The 21,666-nt window shown below is 43.9% G+C and overlaps 1 protein-coding gene across 3 annotated transcripts in view; it reads right to left on the bottom strand.

The window, feature by feature from the left end:
• Positions 1 to 1,389: 1,389 nt before the first annotated feature.
• Positions 1,390 to 21,666, bottom strand: part of MYH10 (myosin heavy chain 10) — a 153,959-nt gene continuing 133,682 nt past the window's right edge. For 2 of the 3 annotated variants that reach the window (XM_075847010.1, XM_075847009.1), the window contains exons 13-43: positions 20,417 to 20,535; positions 19,593 to 19,745; positions 18,631 to 18,804; positions 18,015 to 18,188; positions 17,526 to 17,640; positions 16,544 to 16,737; positions 15,142 to 15,263; positions 14,944 to 15,013; positions 14,702 to 14,862; positions 14,413 to 14,521; positions 14,186 to 14,317; positions 13,878 to 14,084; positions 13,620 to 13,757; positions 12,728 to 12,851; positions 12,463 to 12,634; positions 12,130 to 12,342; positions 11,698 to 11,842; positions 11,395 to 11,601; positions 9,399 to 9,503; positions 8,681 to 8,833; positions 8,350 to 8,598; positions 8,052 to 8,264; positions 6,303 to 6,515; positions 6,030 to 6,191; positions 5,279 to 5,407; positions 5,028 to 5,116; positions 4,800 to 4,917; positions 4,417 to 4,631; positions 4,195 to 4,303; positions 3,939 to 4,111; positions 1,390 to 2,692 (exon numbers count right to left, since the gene is read on the bottom strand). In XM_075847010.1, coding sequence (XP_075703125.1) covers positions 2,539 to 2,692; positions 3,939 to 4,111; positions 4,195 to 4,303; positions 4,417 to 4,631; positions 4,800 to 4,917; positions 5,028 to 5,116; positions 5,279 to 5,407; positions 6,030 to 6,191; positions 6,303 to 6,515; positions 8,052 to 8,264; positions 8,350 to 8,598; positions 8,681 to 8,833; positions 9,399 to 9,503; positions 11,395 to 11,601; positions 11,698 to 11,842; positions 12,130 to 12,342; positions 12,463 to 12,634; positions 12,728 to 12,851; positions 13,620 to 13,757; positions 13,878 to 14,084; positions 14,186 to 14,317; positions 14,413 to 14,521; positions 14,702 to 14,862; positions 14,944 to 15,013; positions 15,142 to 15,263; positions 16,544 to 16,737; positions 17,526 to 17,640; positions 18,015 to 18,188; positions 18,631 to 18,804; positions 19,593 to 19,745; positions 20,417 to 20,535 — 4,811 coding nt within the window. In that variant the 3' untranslated portion in view covers positions 1,390 to 2,538. Of the gene's footprint in view, positions 2,693 to 2,859; positions 2,915 to 3,938; positions 4,112 to 4,194; positions 4,304 to 4,416; positions 4,632 to 4,799; positions 4,918 to 5,027; positions 5,117 to 5,278; positions 5,408 to 6,029; positions 6,192 to 6,302; positions 6,516 to 8,051; positions 8,265 to 8,349; positions 8,599 to 8,680; positions 8,834 to 9,398; positions 9,504 to 11,394; positions 11,602 to 11,697; positions 11,843 to 12,129; positions 12,343 to 12,462; positions 12,635 to 12,727; positions 12,852 to 13,619; positions 13,758 to 13,877; positions 14,085 to 14,185; positions 14,318 to 14,412; positions 14,522 to 14,701; positions 14,863 to 14,943; positions 15,014 to 15,141; positions 15,264 to 16,543; positions 16,738 to 17,525; positions 17,641 to 18,014; positions 18,189 to 18,630; positions 18,805 to 19,592; positions 19,746 to 20,416; positions 20,536 to 21,666 lie in introns of all 3 variants that reach the window. The other variant, XM_075847011.1, reaches the window with a different exon arrangement.

Here is a 21,666-nt window from a genome sequence, read left to right as displayed (position 1 = left end):
CTGCCTCAGCAAGCTGCCTCCCAGCCAGAGACTAAGCAATTTAGAGGTTTCCCCATGTGAGACACTTATGGCATCTCCAAGGAAGGTTCAATACCTCTTGGTACCCCACTTATCAGGAGAACAGGTGTCCCCCGACCATCCCCTATTTCGCCAGGTGAGGCAGCCGTAAACTGAATGGAGATATCCCATAGATATGCCACAAATGTCTCAGATAGGACAAACCCTTTAACCCCTGCACTTTTACCCAAACTTATTGTTTCATATGTATCAACAGGGAAAGTTGAGAATGAAAAAATAGAAGCTTCCTGGATGAAGACTGTTTAGTTTTTATATATTTTCCAGGCTTTAGAACGAAGTGTTATGAAGAAAGCGCAGGATCTCGTGTTATGATCTCGTGAGTCTAGTATCTTGTATTTAATTGTCTGTATTCCAACACCCGGACCTCCCCCCTCCAATAAAGTGTCATCGATCTCGAAGATTGGTTCAGTATGGGGCTCTGAGTGTTACCGGTACTTATTTTTTCTAATGACCCCATAATTTGTCAACACAGTTCAATTGCAAGCCGGGAAGTCCCATACATCTCAGATGAAAGTCATTCGAACTCGCAGATTTCAGCTGGCTGCCTCCCGATCCTTCGTTCCTCCCCCCCCAACATCTGCCATGTTGGAATTCAGGGGAGTCTGGAAGTGGCTTATTCCCTTCTCCCCATTGAAAATATGGGGGCAGCGGGAGGAATAGCTGTCTGCTGAACGAGCCGACATCCATCTAAAGTGTAAGGGCAGCTGCCGCACGATGGGGGGAGTTTATTTCAGACGCCAGTCTTAATAGTAAGAGCGGTGGAGTAAGAGGTGCATCTCGAGCTGTTCATGTGCCAGGAAGTCAAAACTCCTGCAGCTACAAACTGGAGAAAATTTGCACTATAGTTTGTCAGTTTCTGGTGTAAATTATAGTAAATTTGTCAGAATGCCGCTCGCCTCCTGCTAAGCCCTGCCCACTTATAGTAAGCGACTGTGAGCGGCACAAATTTGCTAATTTTTTTGCGCAAATTCTGACTTTTCTATGCCTGAAACATGGCGTAGAAAGAAAATGAATTCCCCCCATGCTCTGTTCCAGGATAACCTGGCTGAATAGGTGGGTTGTACCATTTTGGGGCAGGGTCACATTAGCAACTCTTTCGACCCCACTCTCCCATAGACCATATCCTACAGAACTGACGGTCATATTACATCCAACTGCGTTACATCCTGGATATTATTTCTAGTAGAGAAATAGGACTGTGGCCCCGTAGTTGTCACATTGTACCAATCATTCGGCCAATGCAATCTGTCGCCAATACTCTATGCCGACACTACCCCTCCGACGACTTTCAATAAGAGGCCGAGAAACAAATTTCTATAATGAATACGTTTATTGTCTTACAAAATTCATTGTCTAGAAATATGGGATATACACGGGGGTGAGGGGGAAAAAGGGAAATCCCGGGGGATGGGCAGGTGATTTCGGCAGCTGTAACATATTTAAAAAAAATTATATAATAATTGGACAGACATCTTATGCGCACAGAGATAACCTGTATTAACCCTCACTAGTCCAGGAGGGGGCGACACAACACCCCTCCTAAACCTGAAGAGTATGAAGCATTTAATACAAAAAAAACAAAAAAACACAAACATGATATTTCCAGCACGTTTTCCGAGTAATACTGAATTCTGAGCGGACTTCCTAGAGATGATATAATGTACAGTAACGTAATCTTATTCTGCTGGGAGAAGTGGATATGTATTAATATTCTAAATTGACTAAGTGTCTAAGGCACCGTTTATGTCATTAAATATTTTTATTTTTTTTATCCTTTTTAGGTTTTTAAAAATCACAAGTGAAATCTGAGAAAAGTGCTAATCGAAATGCAATTTGGACTTAATTAATCCAAACTACCAACCTCACAGTATTGGCAGAATGCGGAATAGCTGGTGCCAGGCGACTTGTACACTCTTGTGCCCGACCCAGATTCCTGTGAGAAATAATAAAAATCTGTCAGATTCACAGTTTAGTCACGGAAATTCTGTTCGGCAGTCCACCACAGACTGGAATAGAGGGACCCGATACAACATGCAAAACGGGGTAGGAATCGCGCGTCTTCCCTTCACCCCCGTCGTAGGATAAGGACATGTAGTGTAGGCTTGGTTTATCCACATGATGCTAGAAAGAATAAAAAGCAAAAAAAAGTCTTAAAACAGACGCCTTTAAAGGAAATGTAGAGTCAGAAAAGGTAAATCTTTGATGCCTGCCTTCTGTGTAAAGGGGTGAAGGAAGGTGGTCTCCACCCCGTTCCTGCAGAAATGGAGAAATTCTGCAAGAAACGGGTTCAAAACGGATTTGTGTTTTAGCATTAGAAAAACCATAGCAGTCTGGAGAGAAGTGCGATACAGACTCCTCCAGACTGCCTGGCTCTTGGCGCTTCTACCAGCAGTTTAACGTCCATTCATTCTTGCTCCCTAGACAGCCCAGAATGGGGCAGAGGAATACTGAGGGTGGAAGTCACTCAGCTGGAGAAGAAGCAGATGCGTCGTTGACCTCATTGGTTTTACTCTCCGTCTCGTCATCTGAAAGATCAATGGAGACGCCCTCTATTTGGAGCTGACGGCGACCGGATCGGCTAGAAGAGGTTGAGAAGGACATGGGACCGCCCCTCCTGCAAGGGGTAACACACAATTATTTACCACAATCAGACTCTTCTGGTGTAGATTACATGTAAGGATGTTTAGGGTGGTTCCCACTTATTTGTCACCAGATTTTACAATACAGACTGCACAAATTATTAAATAGATAACTTAGACCTGATGAAGCTGGTGTACTTACTTTGAAAAAATCTGTGTAACAATGGCTGTATAATCATTTATCAAAGTTTTTCTGCCTGAAATTAAAATAAGCATTGTAAGTACATGCATGATGTAATTTCAATCTCCTCACACCTAGAGCGAAAAAGCTCCTATCAGTGTTCCTCCTTCCCCGCACAATGCTGAAATCTCGCACATGCGCAGTACGAGCTGCAGTCTTCCTGGTTCTGCAGTAAAAGGGAAAACAGCAGATGAAGTTAGAAACTGTAATTCCACACTAAAACTGCTGCTGAATGACAGACCCTCTTACTGTGGAACCAGGAAAGCTGCAGCTTGTACTGAGAATGTGCAAGATTTCTGTACTGGGAAGGACGGACACGGATAGGAGATTGTCCGCTGTAGGTGTGAGGAGATTGAGATTACATCATGCGTATACTTGGTCTCATAAAATGCTCATTTTAATGAGACAGGACAACTTTGAAAAGAGATTATACAGCCATTCCTACACAGGTTTTTCAAAGTAAGTACACCAGCTTCATCAGGTCTAAGAGATCAATTTAATAACGTATTCAATTTGTATTATAAAATCTGGTGGCAGATCCTCTTTTTAAGTGAAAAACCACCGAATCAGGAAATACCCAAAAAGATGCCTACAATAAATCAGATCAAAGAGAAAGAAAGTGGACATTTACAAAAAAAATGGGCAGTCCACCTCAAAATATAAAACACAAAAAATATAATATTACAAAGACGGCAAAAATAAGACTAGCCCCATTTGACTTTGCAAGTGGTGATACACGTGTTTTTTTTTTCCTTTTAAAAACAGCATCACTTTTGCCCATGGCTGTGTCCAGTATTACATTATTCATGTGAAAGTGGCTGAGCTGCAATACCAGCCTCAGCCACAAGGGTAATGCAATTTCTATAAGAAAGCAGACCGGTTTTTCTAATCTTTATTAACTCCTCGGTGAACACCAGGTGTATCTGCTTTTGTTCTGATTAAGCGATTTTCCCTCCATTCCTATGTGATGTATTACCCGCAATAGACAAGTGTTGATGTAATCCCTACCTCTTCCACCCACCGCCATATGGTTTCCTCACCTCAGCCTGTTCTTAAGGGTGGACACTTCCCGGATCAGACCCTCATTGGCTTCCGATGCGTCATCCAGCTCCCGCTGCAACTTGCGTCTTGAGGCGTTTGCACGAGTCGCTTCCTCTTCGGCTTCCTCCAGCTGCCTCTTCAGTTGTTTCATGCGGACATTGGCTTTTTCCATCTATAGAAGAATTAACCAGGGTTTGATTTCAGTAATGCGTGGGTAACTGTGATCCACCCAGTGTTCAATATCTAGACCCGTACCTGCTCTTTGTACTGGTCCGCATGTCGCCGTTCATCTTCCACTTGCATGAACACTTCTTTTAGTTTCTTCTCTGTCCTGCGCACAAGCTTGTTAGATGCGGCTCGCTCTCTGTAGGTGGAGAAGATAAGAGATCACGTTTTATAGACAAGACTTCATCTTGTTCCCGCCACATCTCTACAATGGGACGTAGCGCCACATCTCTCTCCTCTCCAGATCCTTACTTGGCCTCCTGTTCCAGCTGCTCCTCCAACTGTCCGATCTTTGATTCAAGGGTGGCAATAGTGGCTTTAAACTTGGACTTTACGGTCCCCTCCAGTTCCTGGAGTTTGGCTTTCAGCTCCTTGTTTTGTCTCTCCAGTTGCTGTCGTGCGTTCTCGCTTTTCTGAGCAGAACTTCGCTCTCCGGATAGCTCGGCATTGAGAGAGTCCACCTGGAGGTGAGAACAGAAGGGTTGAGAAAATTCTAAGAATTTTCTCAAGTTATGCCGGTCTCTAGCTGGATGACGACACTGCGATGTCATTGTCTTCTATGGAATGCAACAGACAAGTATCTATCCTAAGGTCCCTGCCACAGCCATGACGTGGGGCTGTACTCCCACCTGGAGCGTGGTTTTGCGGAATCGGTCATTGAGAAGCTCCATGTTGCTCTGTTCCTCTTCCAGCTCTTCCTCAAGTTGGGAGATCCTGGCTTCTAAACGTCTCTTTTCATCCAAGAGGGCAGACCTGTCAGCGATAAGAAAGTCAAGTCTATGTCCAGCAGAGACGTAATCACAGCCACATACCTTCTGAATGAGGAAAACCACTAATAAACCAGTCCTTAGAATAACACTCACTTTCCAGAGGTGCTGTTTGAGATCTCATCCGCCAGCTCGTCCCTCTCCTGCTCTGCATGACGTCTGGATCGCTCAGAAGCTGCAAGTTCCTGTGGGTGTTAGTAGGAACATGGTTAACAGAAAGTAAACTAAACCTTTTCAGGATCTAAAAGAAACCAAGAACAGTCCTGTGCAGTTCACGTCGTGCACCGGACATTATGATCGGGTTCATGGACCATGTCATGAGTTACCGAGGTTCATTCTCAACAAACCTCTTGGAGTTGTAGAATTTCTGCCTCTAGATTCTTCAGCTTCTTCTCATTCTCCTTTGACTGAGCAAAGATGTCATCCCGAGATGCTCTGGCCTCTTCCAATTCCCGCTGGTAATCCTTCATTTGAGTCTGGTAAGACAGTAGTGTATTAGAGTAACCATTAGAGCCCCAATAACGGGCCGTGGATAATTTTGGTACCGGCACCAACCCAGTGGGCTGGCCCCCTGGGGTGATGTTTCGTCCCATGTGACCGCCGCTACAGCCTGTGATTGGCTGCAGCGGTCAAATGGGGTAACACGTCATCTCAGGAGGCCGACCTGGAGGAAAACACAAAGACTTTTGAGGAAGATTTTCTCCCCTCCCCCCCCATCCGAGTTGTGTTTTTCTGCATCAGAATGCTATTTGTTGTGGGTTTCACCTCCTCCATTGAATTCAATGAAGAAAAACAACAGCATATAAGCAGCGATTACGCAGAATAAAACTCTGCACCGCAGGTCAATTGGAGCGTTTTTTTCCACTCACCATTTACGCAGCGCGTGGAGGGGATTTGTTTTATCTCATCCACTTTGCTGCTACTGTATTATGTGGATCTTCCGCATCGAATTCCGTTGTGGAAAATCCGCAGTATTTACGCAACGTGTGAGCTAACCCTAAACCCCCCCCCCCCTCCGGTTAATTGTCTTGCATGAAACTGGTCCTCTAGCCACTCTAGCCCACAGCCAGGTCCACACGACGACCATGGGACCATTACCTGCAGTTTACGAAGCTGTTTGATGGCATCCTCCCGGCCCTTATTAGCAGCCTCTATTTGTGACTCTAGATCCTTCAAATCCATTTCCAACTTCTTCTTGGCGGCAACGGCCAGAGCTCGCTGCTTGCGCTCATCTTCCAACTCTGCTTCCATTTCTCGCACCTTGGAGAGGGGCAAACATCAGCTGAACATCGCTCTGTATTACTGTATAAATGTTCCATCTGGATAAGTTACTGCAGCTACCCCCCACTATACGCTTCATCTATCGCTCACCTGCTTCACCAACATACGTTTCTTCTCTTCATTCTGCTCATCGCGGGCCTGGAGGTCTCGCTCGAATTGCGCCTTCATAGCCTGCATGTTCACCTCCAATCTAAGCTTCGCATCTTCTGTGCCCTGAAGCTCGTCCTCCAACTCTTCAAGCTGAGTCCTCATCTCCTCAACTTGCTGCTCAAGAGTACGTTTCGACTTCTCCAACTCATGGACCTGCCAAAGTTAAGCGGGATTAGGGTTGGCTTCAAGAAATCAGTCGTGGAAAAAGAAGAAAATAAATCTTATGGTCAGCAGTGACATAGTAGCCATGTATAAGACGACTTGTATCGTAAATTTCCAAAGGAATAACGAACATTGTAAGAACCATTGCCTGATGGTTAATACAGTTTAACCCCTTAGTGACCAGCCCATTTTAGGCCCTAATGACCAAGCTATTTTATTCGTTTTTCTATAGTCGCATTCAAAGAGCTAACACGTTTTTATTTTTTCGTCTACATAGCTGTATGAGGACTTGTTTTTTGCGGGATTAGTTGTGCTTTTTAATAGCACCATTTTTGGGTACATATAATTTTTATATTAACTTTTATTAACCCTTTTGGGGGGGGGGGATTATAAAAAAAACCGGAAATTCCGCCATTGTTCTATGCGTTTTTAAACTGACGCCGTTCACTATGCGACGTAATTAACATGTTACCTTTATTCTATGGGTCGGTACGATTACGGCGATACCACGTGTAGAGGTTTTTTTATGTTTTACGACATTTGCATAATAAAAACACTTTTGAACTAAAATTATTTGCTTTTGCATCGTCGCTTTCCAAGAGCCGTAATTTTTTTATTTTTCCATCAATGTAGTGATTTTTTGGGCTTGTTTTCTGCGGGACAAGACGTAGTTTTGAATGGTACTGTTTTGGGGTGCATGGGACTTATTGATTCATTTTTATTATGACTTTTTTGGGGAGAAATGGAAAAAAATTGCAATTTCGCCATGTTTTTTTTTTTACGGTGTTCACTTTGCGGTTTAAATTACATATTAACTTTATTAATGGAGTCATTACGGTCGCGGCGATACCACGTATGTGTACTTTTTTTTTTTTTACACTTTTACTAAATAAAACCACTTTTTTATGGAAAAAAATGGTTTTATTTATTTTTTTACTGTACTTTTTATTAATAATATTTATTTCACTTTGATAACTGATTTTATTAGTCCCACTAGGGGACTTTACTGTGCGATGTTCCGATCGCTGCTATAATGCTTTGGTATACTTCGTATACCAGAGCATTATTGCCTGTCAGTGTAAATCTGACAGGCAATCTGTTAGGACGTGCCTCCGGCGCGTCCTAACAGGAATATGTCCAGGGCAGACCTGGGGGCTTTTATCAAGCCCCCGGCTGCCATGACACCCCATCGGAGACCTGCGATTTCATTCGCGGGCCGCCGATGGGTGACAGAGGGAGCGCACTCCCTCTGTAAACAAAGTTCAATGCCGCGGTCGCTATTGACGGCGGCATTTAACGGGTTAAACGGCCGCGATCGAAGTAAACTTCGATCGCGGGCGTTTGAGCAGGCGCTCAGCTGTCATCAGACAGCAGAGCCCCGGCTCCTGCCTGCACGGGAGACCCGTGCAGGACTTAGACTAGGCTGACGTGAAAAGGCGTCAGCCTAGCCTAAAGCCCATTAGTGACCGACGTAAAAAGGCGTATTAGTGGTCACTAAGGGGTTAAATATGGCCGCCCTGTACTCACGTTCTTCCCAACATCATCCTTTGAGCTCATGAGATCTTCCATCTCTGCTCTAAGCTGCTTGTTCAGTCTCTCAAACTCATCTCGAGCTTCCAGTGCTTCTTCCAGGAATCTGGCCAGAGAGAGCGCCTTGGTCTCCTTCTCCCGGGCATCGGCTTCCGCTCGGTCACGTTCTTCAGCACATCGGGCTGAGATGTTCTTCTCTTCAGCCAGGAGCTATAAGCGGTGACAAGGACAATAAGCTCATCATCTGTTCAGTAGCCAAGGACATAGAGCTCCAGGATTGTCACAGCACACACACCTGGTCAAACTTCTTCTGTTTCTTCTCCAGGTTGGACACAATTTGCCTCTGGTGATCCAGGTCCACGATCAGATCATCCAACTCTTGCTGAAGTCTGTTTTTGGTTTTCTCTAACTTCTCAAAGGCCAGACCTTTTTCCTCCAAGCGCTGACCCACCAACTCCATGTCTTTCAGCAGTTTCTTCTTAACCTCTTCCAGTCCCTCGATTGTTCCCACATCATCCTCCACCTTTTTCTTGGCATCTGTAAGCTAAGCAGGAGAAGCAGCTCATTAATATCCTATAAGGACCGATGTGCCCATCACATGACTGTGAGCCATTATTGTAAGTTACCTGTGCCTGCAGGGTGATCATCTGCTTCTCCAGGGCTTTCCTGGCCTCCTCCTCTTCCTCCTGCTGCTCCTGCAGATTGTTCTTCTCCTCCTCCAGCTGACGGATACGGCTGCTGAGGTTCAGCTTCTGTCGAGTCTCCTCCTGGAGCAGCTCCTACCAAGGGGGGAAAAAAATATATACATTTGGTACTTGGTTGATCAGGTTTCACCATTAGGCCCAGTTCACACAGTTCTTGAATGCTTATTTTGACGCAGAAACCATGTCCGAATCAGCGCCTTAAGACGGCCGGAACCGCCTCCCATTGATTTCAACAAGAGGCGGTTCAAACTGTGGCGGCTTTTGAAATCAATGGGAGGCCGAGAGAGTGTTTTCCACAGCGTTGTTGCCCACGGTGCTCAATGGTCACAGGCTAAAAGTGCTGCAAAAAAACACCATGAGAACAGGGCCTTATACTAAAGTAATAGTTCACAGAAAAGTGATATGTTTGTCCTTTACGCCCCTGTTCACACTAGACATAGCCCAAGACTATGCTTCCCAGATAACAGCATATACCCAGGGAGAACATGACGCAGCCACTGCCAAAATACTTAACTCCAGAATAGGACAATATAGTTTCTCACATGTAATACATACAAAGGAGTCTCTCGCGATATTATTGGCAGCAAAGCGAAATAGTGTCTAAAAATTCACCTAAACTGTACACAAACAAAATTCTTACCTGTGTATCCTGCAGTTGTGACTCCAGCCCAGCTACGTCCTTCACCAGTTTAATACCCTTTTTCTCTGCATCCTCGAGCAAAGTAGAGACATTATCCAACTCATTCTAAAAAGAAAAGTAATATGGAAATTAATTTACCAACCCTAATAGTATTATAGTGACTGATACTGCCCCCTATGGAGAAGAGTATTAGTATTAATCTTGTATATAGGGAGATTATAGTAGTTATATTCTTGTATATAGGGGGGCAGTATTATAGTAGTTATATTCTTGTATATAGGAGCAGTATTACAGTAGTTATATTCTTGTATATAGGGGCAGTATTATAGTAGTTATGTTATTGTATATAGGGGCAGTATTATAGTAGTTATATTCTTGTATATAGGAGCAGTATTATAGTAGTTATATTCTTGTATATAGGGGGCAGTATTATAGTAGTTATATTCTTGTATATAGGAGCAGTATTATACTAGTTATATTCTTGTATATAGGAGCAGTATTATACTAGTTATATTCTTTTATATAGGAGCAGTATTATAGTAGTTATATTCTTGTATATAGGGGGCAGTATTATAGTAGTTATATTCTTGTATATAGGGGCAGTATTATAGTAGTTATATTCTTGTATATAGGAGCAGTATTATAGTAGTTATATTCTTGTATATAGGGGGCAGTATTATAGCAGTTATATTCTTGTATATAGGGGGCAGTATTATAGTAGTTATATTCTTGTATATAGGGGGCAGTATTCTAGTAGTTATATTCTTGTATATAGGGGCAGTATTATAGTAGTTATATTCTTGTGAGCAGTATTATAGTAGTTATATTCTTGTATATAGGGTGCAGTATTATAGTAGTTATATTCTTGCATATAGGGAGCAGTATTATAGTAGTTATATTCTTGTATATAGGGGCAGTATTATAGTAGTTATATTCTTGTATATAGAAGCAGTATTATAGTAGTTATATTCTTGTATATAGGGGGCAGTATTATGTAGTTATATTCTTGTATATAGGGGGCAGTATTATAGTAGTTATATTCTTGTATATAGGAGCAGTATTATAGTAGGTATATTCTTGTATATAGGAGCAGTATTATAGCAGTTATATTCTTGTATATAGGGGGCAGTATTATGTAGTTATATTCTTGTATATAGGAGCAGTATTATAGTAGTTATATTCTTGTATATAGGGGCAGTATTCTAGTACTTATATTCTTGTATATAGGGGGCAGTATTATAGTAGTTATATTCTTGTATATAGGGGCAGTATTATAGTAGTTATATTCCTGTATATAGGAGCAGTATTATAGTAGTTATATTCTTGTATATAGGAGGCAGTATTATAGTAGTTATATTCTTGTCTATATGGGACAGTATTATAGTAGTTATATTCCTGTATATAGGGAGCAGTATTATAGTAGTTATATTCTTGTATATAGGAGAAGTATTATAGTAGTTATATTCTTGTATATAGGAGCAGTATTATAGTAGTTATATTCTTGTATATAGGGAGCAGTATTATAGTAGTTATATTCTTGTATATAGGGGCAGTATTATAGTAGTTATATTCTTGTATATAGGAGTAGTATTATAGTAGTTATATTCTTGTATATAGGAGTAGTATTATAGTAGTTATATTCTTGTATATAGGGGGCAGTATTATAGTAGTTATATTCTTGTATATAGGGGTAGTATTATAGTAGTTATATTCTTGTACAGAGGCTGCAGTATTATAGTAGTAAATGTTTGTGGCTTTTCAAGTTTTTTCAGCTTCCTGACAATTACTTCAGTGAGTCAATTACGTTCCCCTCAGTCTACTGGCAGGTCAGGAATATCATTGTATCATTCACAACCTATGTTACATGTATCCCATGGTACACACATCATGTCCTCATGTTGTGCAGCATTGTGTATAATTACAGCTTTGGGGGTAACTGTATGGCATTTGAGTAGGGGGGTACCTGGTCTGTGTTTATAATTATTGGAGACAGTACCTGGAGTTTACTGGTCTTTTCACCAAGCTCTGCCCGCAGTCGGTCTCCTTCTAAGACTTTGGCATGGAACTCCTGCACTTGCGCCTCCAGCTTCTTCCTCTTGTATTCGGACTCTGTTTTCTGCTGCTGCAGGACCTTCGCCTCCCCAGCCAGCTCTTTATTATCAGACTCCAGGCACTGCTTGTTCTTCTCTAGATTCACTTTAAACTGTGATGAATAAAAAAAATGAAAGATAAGATTCTACAATGACAAGCTACAAACACTACGACCTGGGCTTGAGCTCCTGTTCCGTCCTTCTCTTACCCTCTTGGCTTGTTCCAGTTGCTCAGAAAGCTCCTCCAAGGCGGTGGCCTGACGCTGCCTCATCTCCTGGATCTGAGCTTCATGATTCTTGGTCTCTTCTTCAATGCTTTTCTTCAGTTCAGCCACTTCCTGCTCCCGCTTGGTCCTACAAGTAAAAACAAAAAAAAACACGTGATTTGGGACGGAGCCGATAATCGGACGAGCCGCTGTGCCTGTGTAACAGTAAAGGAGGATACAGCGTGGCTATGGCCTCTTCATTGTGCTGATCATCAGGGGAGCCGGGGTTTGGACCACCACCGATTGATATACTTTGTGTTGCAATTCCTAACTATTTTCAAGATCTCTGTTTGCAGTCAGTGAATAGGAACATTCTGGTTTACATACAGAGGCTGAAAACCCGACAGGTCCTTTATAATAACACTGCGACAGTACCTCAGCTCCTGTTGGGCGGCCGTAGTGTCCAGGGTGTCCTCCAGCTCCGTTTTTAGGGCCTCCAGCTCCTCGCTTAGGTCTCTCTTCTGTTTCTCAGCTTTGTTACGGGAAGCCTTCTCCGACTCCAGGTCCTCCTGTAACTCTGCGATCTGCGCCTGCAACTCCCGCACCAACTTCAAAGTGTTGTTCTTCTGAACCGCTTCATCGTCTCCCCTGTGTGCAGAAAAGAGAAAAATCACTTGCCACGTTCAGGGAGAATAAATGAAACCCCCCCCAGTGTGATAACAGAGAAGCAGTAGCGCATTTTCCTGGTTGTCGGGTCAGTTGTATCACCTTGCCAGTGCAGCCTGCAGCTCCTCTTCTTTCTTGGCCAGCTGTAGCTTCAGTTCTTCAATCTGTGCCTGGAGCTCGGCTATTTGGTCCTGGAGGTCCGTGGTCTCCCCATCAAGTTTCCGTTTGGCCTTCTCAAGCTCTTGACGGGTCTTTTCCTCCTTTTTCAACCTCTCTAAAAAGCAGCAGACAGGACGGTAAACACGGAGAGGAAATCCGGTGCTAGGAAGGGTCTAAGGAACAACTGACACCCCTGAGCACGTCATACCTTCTAGATCAGAGATCATCATCTCCTGCTTGTTCTTCAGCTTGGCCAGGTTCTTGGCTTTCTCCTCTTCCTCTGCGAGCTGCGCAGTGCATTCTGCAATCCTCTCTTCCGTTATCTTTTTCTCCTGGATGAATACAGATTTTACCTTTACAAATAATGCTGAACATCTCTGCACATTCTTCCCTTGTACTGATCGTGTTCTGATCAGGAGCAACATGTATTAATCTCCATTCACATCAAAAGCTGCATTCATAATTCTGCTTGCTGCAACTCAGCTTAAATCGATGGGTCCTACAATACACGGCACTCTTGCATATTGTACGATGGGAAGTACAAGTCTTCTGATTTCAACTAAGAAAAGAAGAATAGTGAATGCCGATTTGGATGTGAATGGAGTATAATATGATGTAGCTTAACGGGGTTATCCCATCAAAGCAACTTATCTCCTTATTCTTAGATCGCTTGGGTTCCCACTGATCTAGAGAACAGGGGCTTGGAGTCTCCCAAACGAACGGAGCAGCGGCCGCACTGCCCCTCCATGCTCTACGGGACTGCCAGAGAAGTACAGCTCAGCTATCTCCGGGAGTCGTATAGAGAATGAATGAACGGCAGCTCGCATGAGTGACCGTCGCTCCATTCATTCAGGGGACTTGGGATGCCAGTTACCTTGATCGGAGGGGGTCCCATCAATCAAACCCTCCTCACCGATGCTGCAGGTGGGTGATAAGTTATCCTGGTGGGATAACCCTTTTAAGATCTATCTAAATGAAGCAAAGTATTTCTTAAGTTACTGAATGGGTGTCGTAGGTTTAAATGGTACAATGGTGCTGAGCATAGAAGCTACACTTTCTATATAATCAATCTGTCTCCTCCGCCTTGTGATGCCCCTCACCTTAATAAACTTGGAGTTTTGGTCCTCGAGCAGGAGAATATCCTCTTCCATCTTCTTTATTTTGGCTTCAGCCGTCACTTTCTCCAGTTGTAGCTTCTGCCGAGCCGCCTCCTCCTCATCCAACTGTTCCTCCAGATCCTACAATAGACGACAGCACGCAAGTTACACTGGAGCGGACCGGCATCCCCAGAACACGGTTAATATTAATGTGTGCGGCCCCTTTAATTGAGAGCATGAATGATATCTGTTGGTTTATACCTGGATGTGAGTTTGCATCTTTTTCTTCTCATTTTGCAGGACCTGGTTCCTCTCCTCCTCTTCCTCCATGCGGATCTCTAGGTCTCTCAAGACTTCTTCCAGTTCCTGTTTCTTTACGGCGAGACGGGCCCTCATCTCCTCGGCCTCTGCAAACAGCTCAGTCTCGGCTTGGAGCTGCTCCGCAAGAATGTTCTTCTCTTCTACCAACTGGAGGAAGGACATTAGGGTGAGGTCCCATCCACTCTACTAGGACTGGTCTCCCATGGGCCTGTTCATGCCACAGGTGACCACTATATATTTTCACTTACCTGCTGGTGCTTCCTCTCCATCTCCACAAGTTCTCCCTCAACTTTACATTGATTCTCCTTCACCTTCAACAGTTCTTCATCTTTGGCCAAAAGCTCTTCTTCCTGTCTGGTAACTTGTAGCAGTGGTTTTACCTACAAAACCAATAAAAGGATGGTCCTCAATCACAGGAGGTCATGGAGACCGTGTCGTAGAGGTCGAACAAACCCGAATACCTACAAAGTCTTACCTTGGTGAACAGTCTCCACCATTGCCAGTGCCGCAGCTTCAGGTAGGCTGCGCAGTTTCTCTGTAGTACCTTCAGGGCGCTCAGCTGCTGCTGCTTCTTGGCAAAAGCCCTAAGAGATGAAGATCCCATGTGTATCAGAACATACAGAATCAAGACGTGATCCAATTACATGCAGAGCAGCCTGAATGGAAGGTATGTCCACCTAGTGGTCATCACTGGCACTGCAGCTTCCAGTATCTTGAGGATGACCACTCAGCCTGCACCCTATATGTACCGGATCTATACTCACTTTCTGGCTATGTAGCCCCTGCACACAGCTTGAAAGTAGATGATTATATCCGTTATCTTGAGGTCTCGCTCCTCCTCCAGGTGCGCCAGCACACCCGCACGGAAGAAGATCTTACTCTGGCCAATACGGAAAAGGTTTGGATCCAGCTCAAGAGCCCGGATCTGTTATAAGAGGTGACATTTAGACCAACAGAAGTCTTAGACCGTTTTAGGACAGTCACTATATATGCGCCTCTTCCTTACCATCCGCTCACACGCCTGCTTTCCGTCCATAAATGCTTTAGGGATGGCGTTGGGGGTGAGAATTTCATATCTAGAAAAGACGGAGAACAAAAAACAAACCCATTAAACTTGCATTTTATATGACAGACTGAGTCTTATGACATTTTTGTACAATCCAGGGGTCGTTGTAGAAACCAGGTGCAGTCCCCCTTCCAATACCTTTGTCTGAACTCTTGGAAGACAATTCGGTTGGGGAATCCCTGGCGGCAGATTCGGATACCTTCCAAAACACCATTACACCGAAGCTGGTCGAGCACCAAGTGAGGGTCCAGCTTACCGGCCTGTATGAGACACGAGAAGAACTGAGTCCGTCTTATACATCGTGACAGTTTGTAATGTGAACAGTCACTAAAGCGAATGCAGCATTTGAAAAACATGGCTGCTTACTTCTCAAAACAGCGCCACACCTGTCCATGGGTTGTGTCTGGAATTGGCGCTAAGCCCCATTGAATTAAATGTAGCCACAATACCACACACAACCTCCACGTGGACAGGTGTGGGGCTGATTTTGAAAGTAAGCAGCCATGTTTTTATAATCCTGGGGGGAAAAACTTTTAACCCCTTAAGGACCGGGTCAATTTTAACCTCAAGGACCAAAACTATTTTTTTATTTTTCCCCTTTGCATCCCGGCAGTCATAGCTTTTATATTTTTTGCTCAATGTAGCTACATTAGACTTTGTTTTTTTGTGGGACGAGTTGTACTTTATGTAGGTGCCATTTTTTGGTACATTTATATTAGCATTTAATTTATATACAACTTTGTGAACAAAAAATGGCGACAAGTGGCATGAGAAACACCCTCCACTTGTCAAGGGTCGAAACGTTGCCATTTTTTACTGGATGTTTGACCAATAAAAGAACATATTGATTGAAACTTGGGATGTGTGCTGCTGTTCAACCATGCTTTTTCTAATACCTAAGTATGCCATCACAACAGCAAATATAGTCCTTTAATGGACTCTGGACTGTCTGCCCATATAAGTTATGTTCCTCGCATCACTGGGATTCCCTGTGACGCGATCAAAGGGGTGCCCCCCTCACTCTTTCCCTTTGAATTCCGCAATCAGCGCGGATCACGTCGGCATTCAAGGGGTTAACAGTAGAGATCAGCGGTTTCTCTGATAGCCGCCGTTAGAGTGGGGTGGTGTATCACAAGTATGCCTGTCCTGATGTGGCAACGCCCTGCTGATGATGAGCATACTCATTATACGTGGACAACCAGTTAAAATAGTAAAGTGACATTTTTTGGGTTGCTTATCATCGTACTGACCACAAGGGGGCATCATTCCATTAGTCTATCATGATAAAGAGGTTCTCTAGGACTATATAAACAGGATAAGACACCAAATTAGTTTAAATCTGTCCCTTGCAGAATTGATTGGTCATGTCTGCTCTGACCCCCACTGATCACATAATGATGGTATATCTCAAGTATAGGTCATTAATACTAAAAGCCCTTTAACAAACAACGAGGCTACATCAAAATACAGTCCCGGCACCAGAATACAGGCTCAGGGCATGTAGGTTCCAGAGCCATATGGTCGCCCGGTGAACACTCACCCGCTTCTCGTGGTTAGGGATTATACAGCGCACAAAGTTGGGGTTGGTATTTCGGAGTGTCGCCATGAGTTTGGTCAACGACTCCTTGTACAGCTGCCCCACGGTCCTGAACATCCCCTTCTTGGTTTTGTATGCAGAACCGAACGCCGTCTCAGTCATTCCAGCTACCTGATCAAGGCCGACAATACGATCCACTGCGGAAAGAGGAAAGGAAGACTTAAAAGGGGTCAAATAAATCTTAATCATTGTGTAATAATTCTAATGTACATTGTATTTCAATTCCTAACCTCTTTCAAGATGCTTGCCGTCAGTGAATGGAATTATTTACTTTAAGACGCTAAAGGGCTTGTTAAAAGAGAGATCTGAAATATAGTAACAAGCCCTGCAGCTGCGTGATCACCACATTTTTACCATGGGTTTTCGGACACTGAATCGAAACAATATTTCCATTCACCGACAGCAACAGAGATCTTAAATAGACCATTGAAACCGTATACTAGAAAGCTGCTGCATTAGCAAGATGCTAACATTAACAAACGCAGAAAAGGAACCAATGTCACCAGCCAGGTAAGTTCATTGCTGTTCCGATAAATCCCGGTTGAGACATTTTGGGCCTCGATGACATCACTGGTTCCTAGAGATCTGATTGGCCACATTGTCAGAGTTGAATCACCCAATTTTGAACATTCTCACTTTATGCTTAATAAATGTATAGATCCCAGTATCAAAGATGGATTCAGTACACAAAACGACTGTACTGTACGAGTCTTCTATATGTCAATATCTATTCCTTACTGCGCTCAGTCTTGTCTACAAAGCTGACAATCTATACATTCACCACATAAGAGGTCCCTCTGCATAGTCTATGTCTCGAGGAGGGACATTCAAAAGGACATATAAAAACTACTCAAGGATTAAACATAAAAAACAATTCACTGTCTGAGGCATCAGGGTCACGAATGGATCACACGGGGTGACGTACCGTCCTTCCAGAGCTCGGCCACAAACTTGTCTGTGGACTGGTGGAGTAGGGTGGCAACGTTGTCATTCAGGGGATCCATGTTCTTCATGAGCCATTCATCAGCTTTATAATCTACCTGCGGTGGGAGATTGAACTTGGTCAGACGGTGAATCAACGTTCGCAATTTATCTTTCAGTCTGACGACTACAGTCACAGCCAAAGGTGCGTTAAAAATTCTGTGTGACGGATGCCATGCAACAAACCTGTGAGCTTCTATAATGTACAACGCCCTACGTTTTAACGCATCTGACAACACTACACCTCCTGCAATGCAAGACAGCAGAGCATGATTTGTATAGACATCAGGATCAGTATTTGCAGTCACTTGGTCATGTGTAAATCATAGAATGTTATATGTACATTGCAGCAGACCGATTAGATACGACGTCCGATCCTCAACAGGTCCACGCTATATATATATATTCACCACATTACAGCAAAGTGACTTACCCTGCCAGCATAATGGATGATGCAGAAGTCGGCCTTATCCTTCAGCTGCCGCGGTTTCTGGAATTTAGAGTGGGTGCCTTGTTCCTGAACCAACTTGTCCACGAAAGTCTTATCTGTGGCTTTGGGGAACCAACACTCCTCATCTAGAAGAGCCAGGACTCCGGGAGGGTTAGCCTGCCAGAGGGAACACAGAAAATCAGACCGAAGCAGATGGATGGAAGGTCCCTGCAAGTAAGTGACAACTACGCTATCTCATAGCAAAACCAATGCCAGAATATTGGAATTGTACTGGTGTCTATCTGTACAGTTATTCCATATTTCACCACCAGGTGGCACCAGACAGGTTTACTCTAAATTGTGGAATGGAGCGGGATAAATTTGCTGGCTTTTCCCTGATCACTGTGGCGCCATTTATAATTGGCAGGGTGCCATCCCTTGGGTTCACCAGTCATCAACTTCAATGGCAAAAAAAATCCCCTGATGCACTGCCACAGAAGCATGAAAAATAATACAAGCGGAGGCGCCACGATCCTGGACATGTTCTGCCCATAGACCGCGACCATTTCATTCCACTATGGCTATCGGGCAGTGGAGGGTCCAGGACCGTTCTACTTACCGGTCTCTCGATGAGGTCAATGCAAGGCTGCAAGTCCAGGCCGAAGTCAATGAAGTTCCACTCGATGCCCTCGCGCTGGTACTCCTCCTGCTCCAGGATGAACATGGTGTGGTTGAAGAGCTGCTGCAACTTTTCGTTTGTGTAATTGATGCAAAGCTGCTCAAAAGAGTTCAGCTGCAAAAGAGAAAGATCCGCAGTTAAAGGAGACTGCGCCCAGAATTCTGCAGGTTGCTACCTAGAATCAGTCAGCATAGCGCTGACAGACACACCCCCTGAGCTGAGACAACATCCTATAATGCGCGTGACTGAACAGTAAACATCCCTGCAGTGCATGTAACCATTCCCTCTCCCACAATACACAACAGGTGATGCTGTAAACAAACACCGAGCCAGTAGGGGGCAGTAGAGAGATCTACGTTTTTGTAGCCTGAGAATGCAGCTCTGGATGTGACTAGAGTATATGTCCAGCTAGAAGAAAAGGATATTATAGATTATATAGGATATTGTAGAGGATATAGGAACGATTTAATAATCACTGACTGTGTAATTTCCAGGTCAACACGGGATAATGGAGCATCATGACACCGAAACTCATGTTCCCTAATCTAGTAACTCGAGTATATTGGATTATAAATTATACGACATGTCATGCCACCCATTTAAGAATTTTATTATAACAACCTCCTCGTATCAGGAGTCCTCCGTTGGTGGAACGGGCGCAAATAATGGACGATTGACCTCAGGATCACAAAAAATCCACTTCAAATAATGATGCAGGGTTTAAGACAACATGTCTTCTGGAATAGGGGTGTCAACTCCCAGAATGCCCTGGTGGCTACAGGGAAAACCAACATTTGGGGGGTGCCCTCAAGACCCCAAAGTTATAGAGTTCCTTTTACTTTATTGGTTTACATTAAAGGCCACCCCCATCTAAACTTAAACACCTCAAAACATAAACAAACCTCAAAGATCTCAAAGCCGGCAATATCCAGGATTCCGATGAAGGACGCTCCTTGGCGCTTGGTGCGGTCCAGCGCTTTGTTAATACGATGGACCAGCCAGCGGAAGAGTCGCTCATAGGTAGCTTTGGCCAAAGCCTCTATGGCAAAGTCCGCCTGAAAAAGAGAATAAAAAAAAATTTCACTGTATCGGGGTTCTTTTTGCTTTAAGAGGTTATCTACTTGAAGTTTAGTTGATCATTTTAGAATTTTTAGGTCCAAAATTCTGCGCCGATTACTTACATAATGTATCTTCACAGGGGCCAGAGCTCAGTTTGTTCTAATACAGAGCTCCAAATCCCCTGCTTCCCTTCACAGAGCCATAGAGTTCAATAATAAAATCCTCACAGCCTGCAGCCACCAGCAGGGGGAGCTCACTGTATACGACAGCTCCCATTAAACACAATAACACCATATGCAGTTAGCTCCCCCTAGTGGACACTGCAGGCAAATAAGTCTATCATGTAATATTATCTATGCATCGGAGCTCTGACCGCTATAAAAATATAATAAGAAACTAATCAGAACAGAAATTTGAACCTAAAGACTGAATGATGTTCAAAGTTGGAGTTGCACTCGGCCTCCAGATATTAATAAATGGCGTTGACCGTTGGTTATTACAGGGCCCATCCCATATATTGTCTACAGACAAACTTCCTAATCCCACAATAATCTTCTGAAATTGTCCTAGACTATCAGGATCTATATTCTATAGACACAGGACTATTTCTGAGCCGGTTCACAGCGTCCTCCGCTGGCAACTTGCCCACGACAGCGCCACCACTCACCTGCTCCTTTGTCTGTGCTTTTTGCACATAGTCCCGGCCCACTTTGATGCGTGGAGTGAGGATGGCTCGGGTAAACTCCATGACGTTCATGCCCAGCAGATGGCAGAGTTTCTGTGCGGCTGTGAAGAGAACACAAGATGAGGCCTCGCACCTGGTCTATGTCAAGCGCACAGCTCACCTCCCCGTAACCCTCACGGTCTGAAAGTGGCCGGCGGTAAAGAGGAGGCGAGGGGGGGGGGGGGTGCGGAGCCAAACAGCTATCAGCTGCTGGAAATCAGCTCATCACATTCTGCTTACTAATAGCCGACAAGAACAGATCTGGGCCCATGTCTGCTGAACAGTGCTCTCGGTAAGGTTTAGATTTAGTCAGTAAATCCAACATACAAACAATGGGCTCTGTTACAGGGCAAGCTTCCTATCGATTAGGGTATCTGTACAACTACGGAGAGCAATTGCACCCACTAACTGCACCCCAAAAGCGGCGAGTCCGCTTGATACCTTGGAGTCGGTACTGTAATTTGGCGCGTCACCAACCTATCTTGCCTCTGCTAAATGCTGAAAAGGGAGCTCAAAGGGAATAGATATGTCAATTATGGGACCCCCCTTCATTCTATATTCACGCTCTTCTTAAAAAAAAAAAGTGTACCAAACTCTTTCTACAACTGGGGACAGCTTAAAATTTGACCAGTGCATTTACCAAGCAAACAAACAACGGGCTAATGTTTTTGGCAAACTTGAGCTACATAGTTAAATGGCAATTAAATATTACTGGGCAGGTCACAATATTTTATTAAACATGAACCAGGGGTGTAATTGCACCCACTAACTGCCCCCAAAAGTGATAAAGAGCTCAGAGTCATCCTGTTACCTAGGAATCAATACTACAATAGAGTGTGTCACCAGCCTATCTTGGCTCTGCTGAATTGCCGAGAGTGGCTTTGGAGGGGACAGATGTGTGCATTATGGGGGCCTCTTTTGCGCTATGTTTAACCCTTTTAAAAGTGTCCCTATTTAACACTCCATACTTGCCAAACCATCTGACTTTCTAACAAAACAAAAAAAATGACTCCGACAGCAAAATTCACATGAAGACATGGACTTTGAAGACGTCAGCTTCTTTCAGCTCGGGTCGGAGTTAGATCAGAAAGTTCTGTGACTTCAGAGTTTATGTACTTGGAAAGCCGGGTCTCTGGGGGGATTCTGCATAGCGCAGGCCTGAAGTAACCGATATTAAATTACTGTCTTTTCAG

Source organism: Rhinoderma darwinii, chromosome 13 (genome assembly GCF_050947455.1).
Source record: "Rhinoderma darwinii isolate aRhiDar2 chromosome 13, aRhiDar2.hap1, whole genome shotgun sequence".
In the NCBI taxonomy this organism is placed as follows: domain Eukaryota; kingdom Metazoa; phylum Chordata; class Amphibia; order Anura; family Rhinodermatidae; genus Rhinoderma; species Rhinoderma darwinii.
This window is presented reverse-complemented; position numbering and strand designations above follow the sequence as displayed.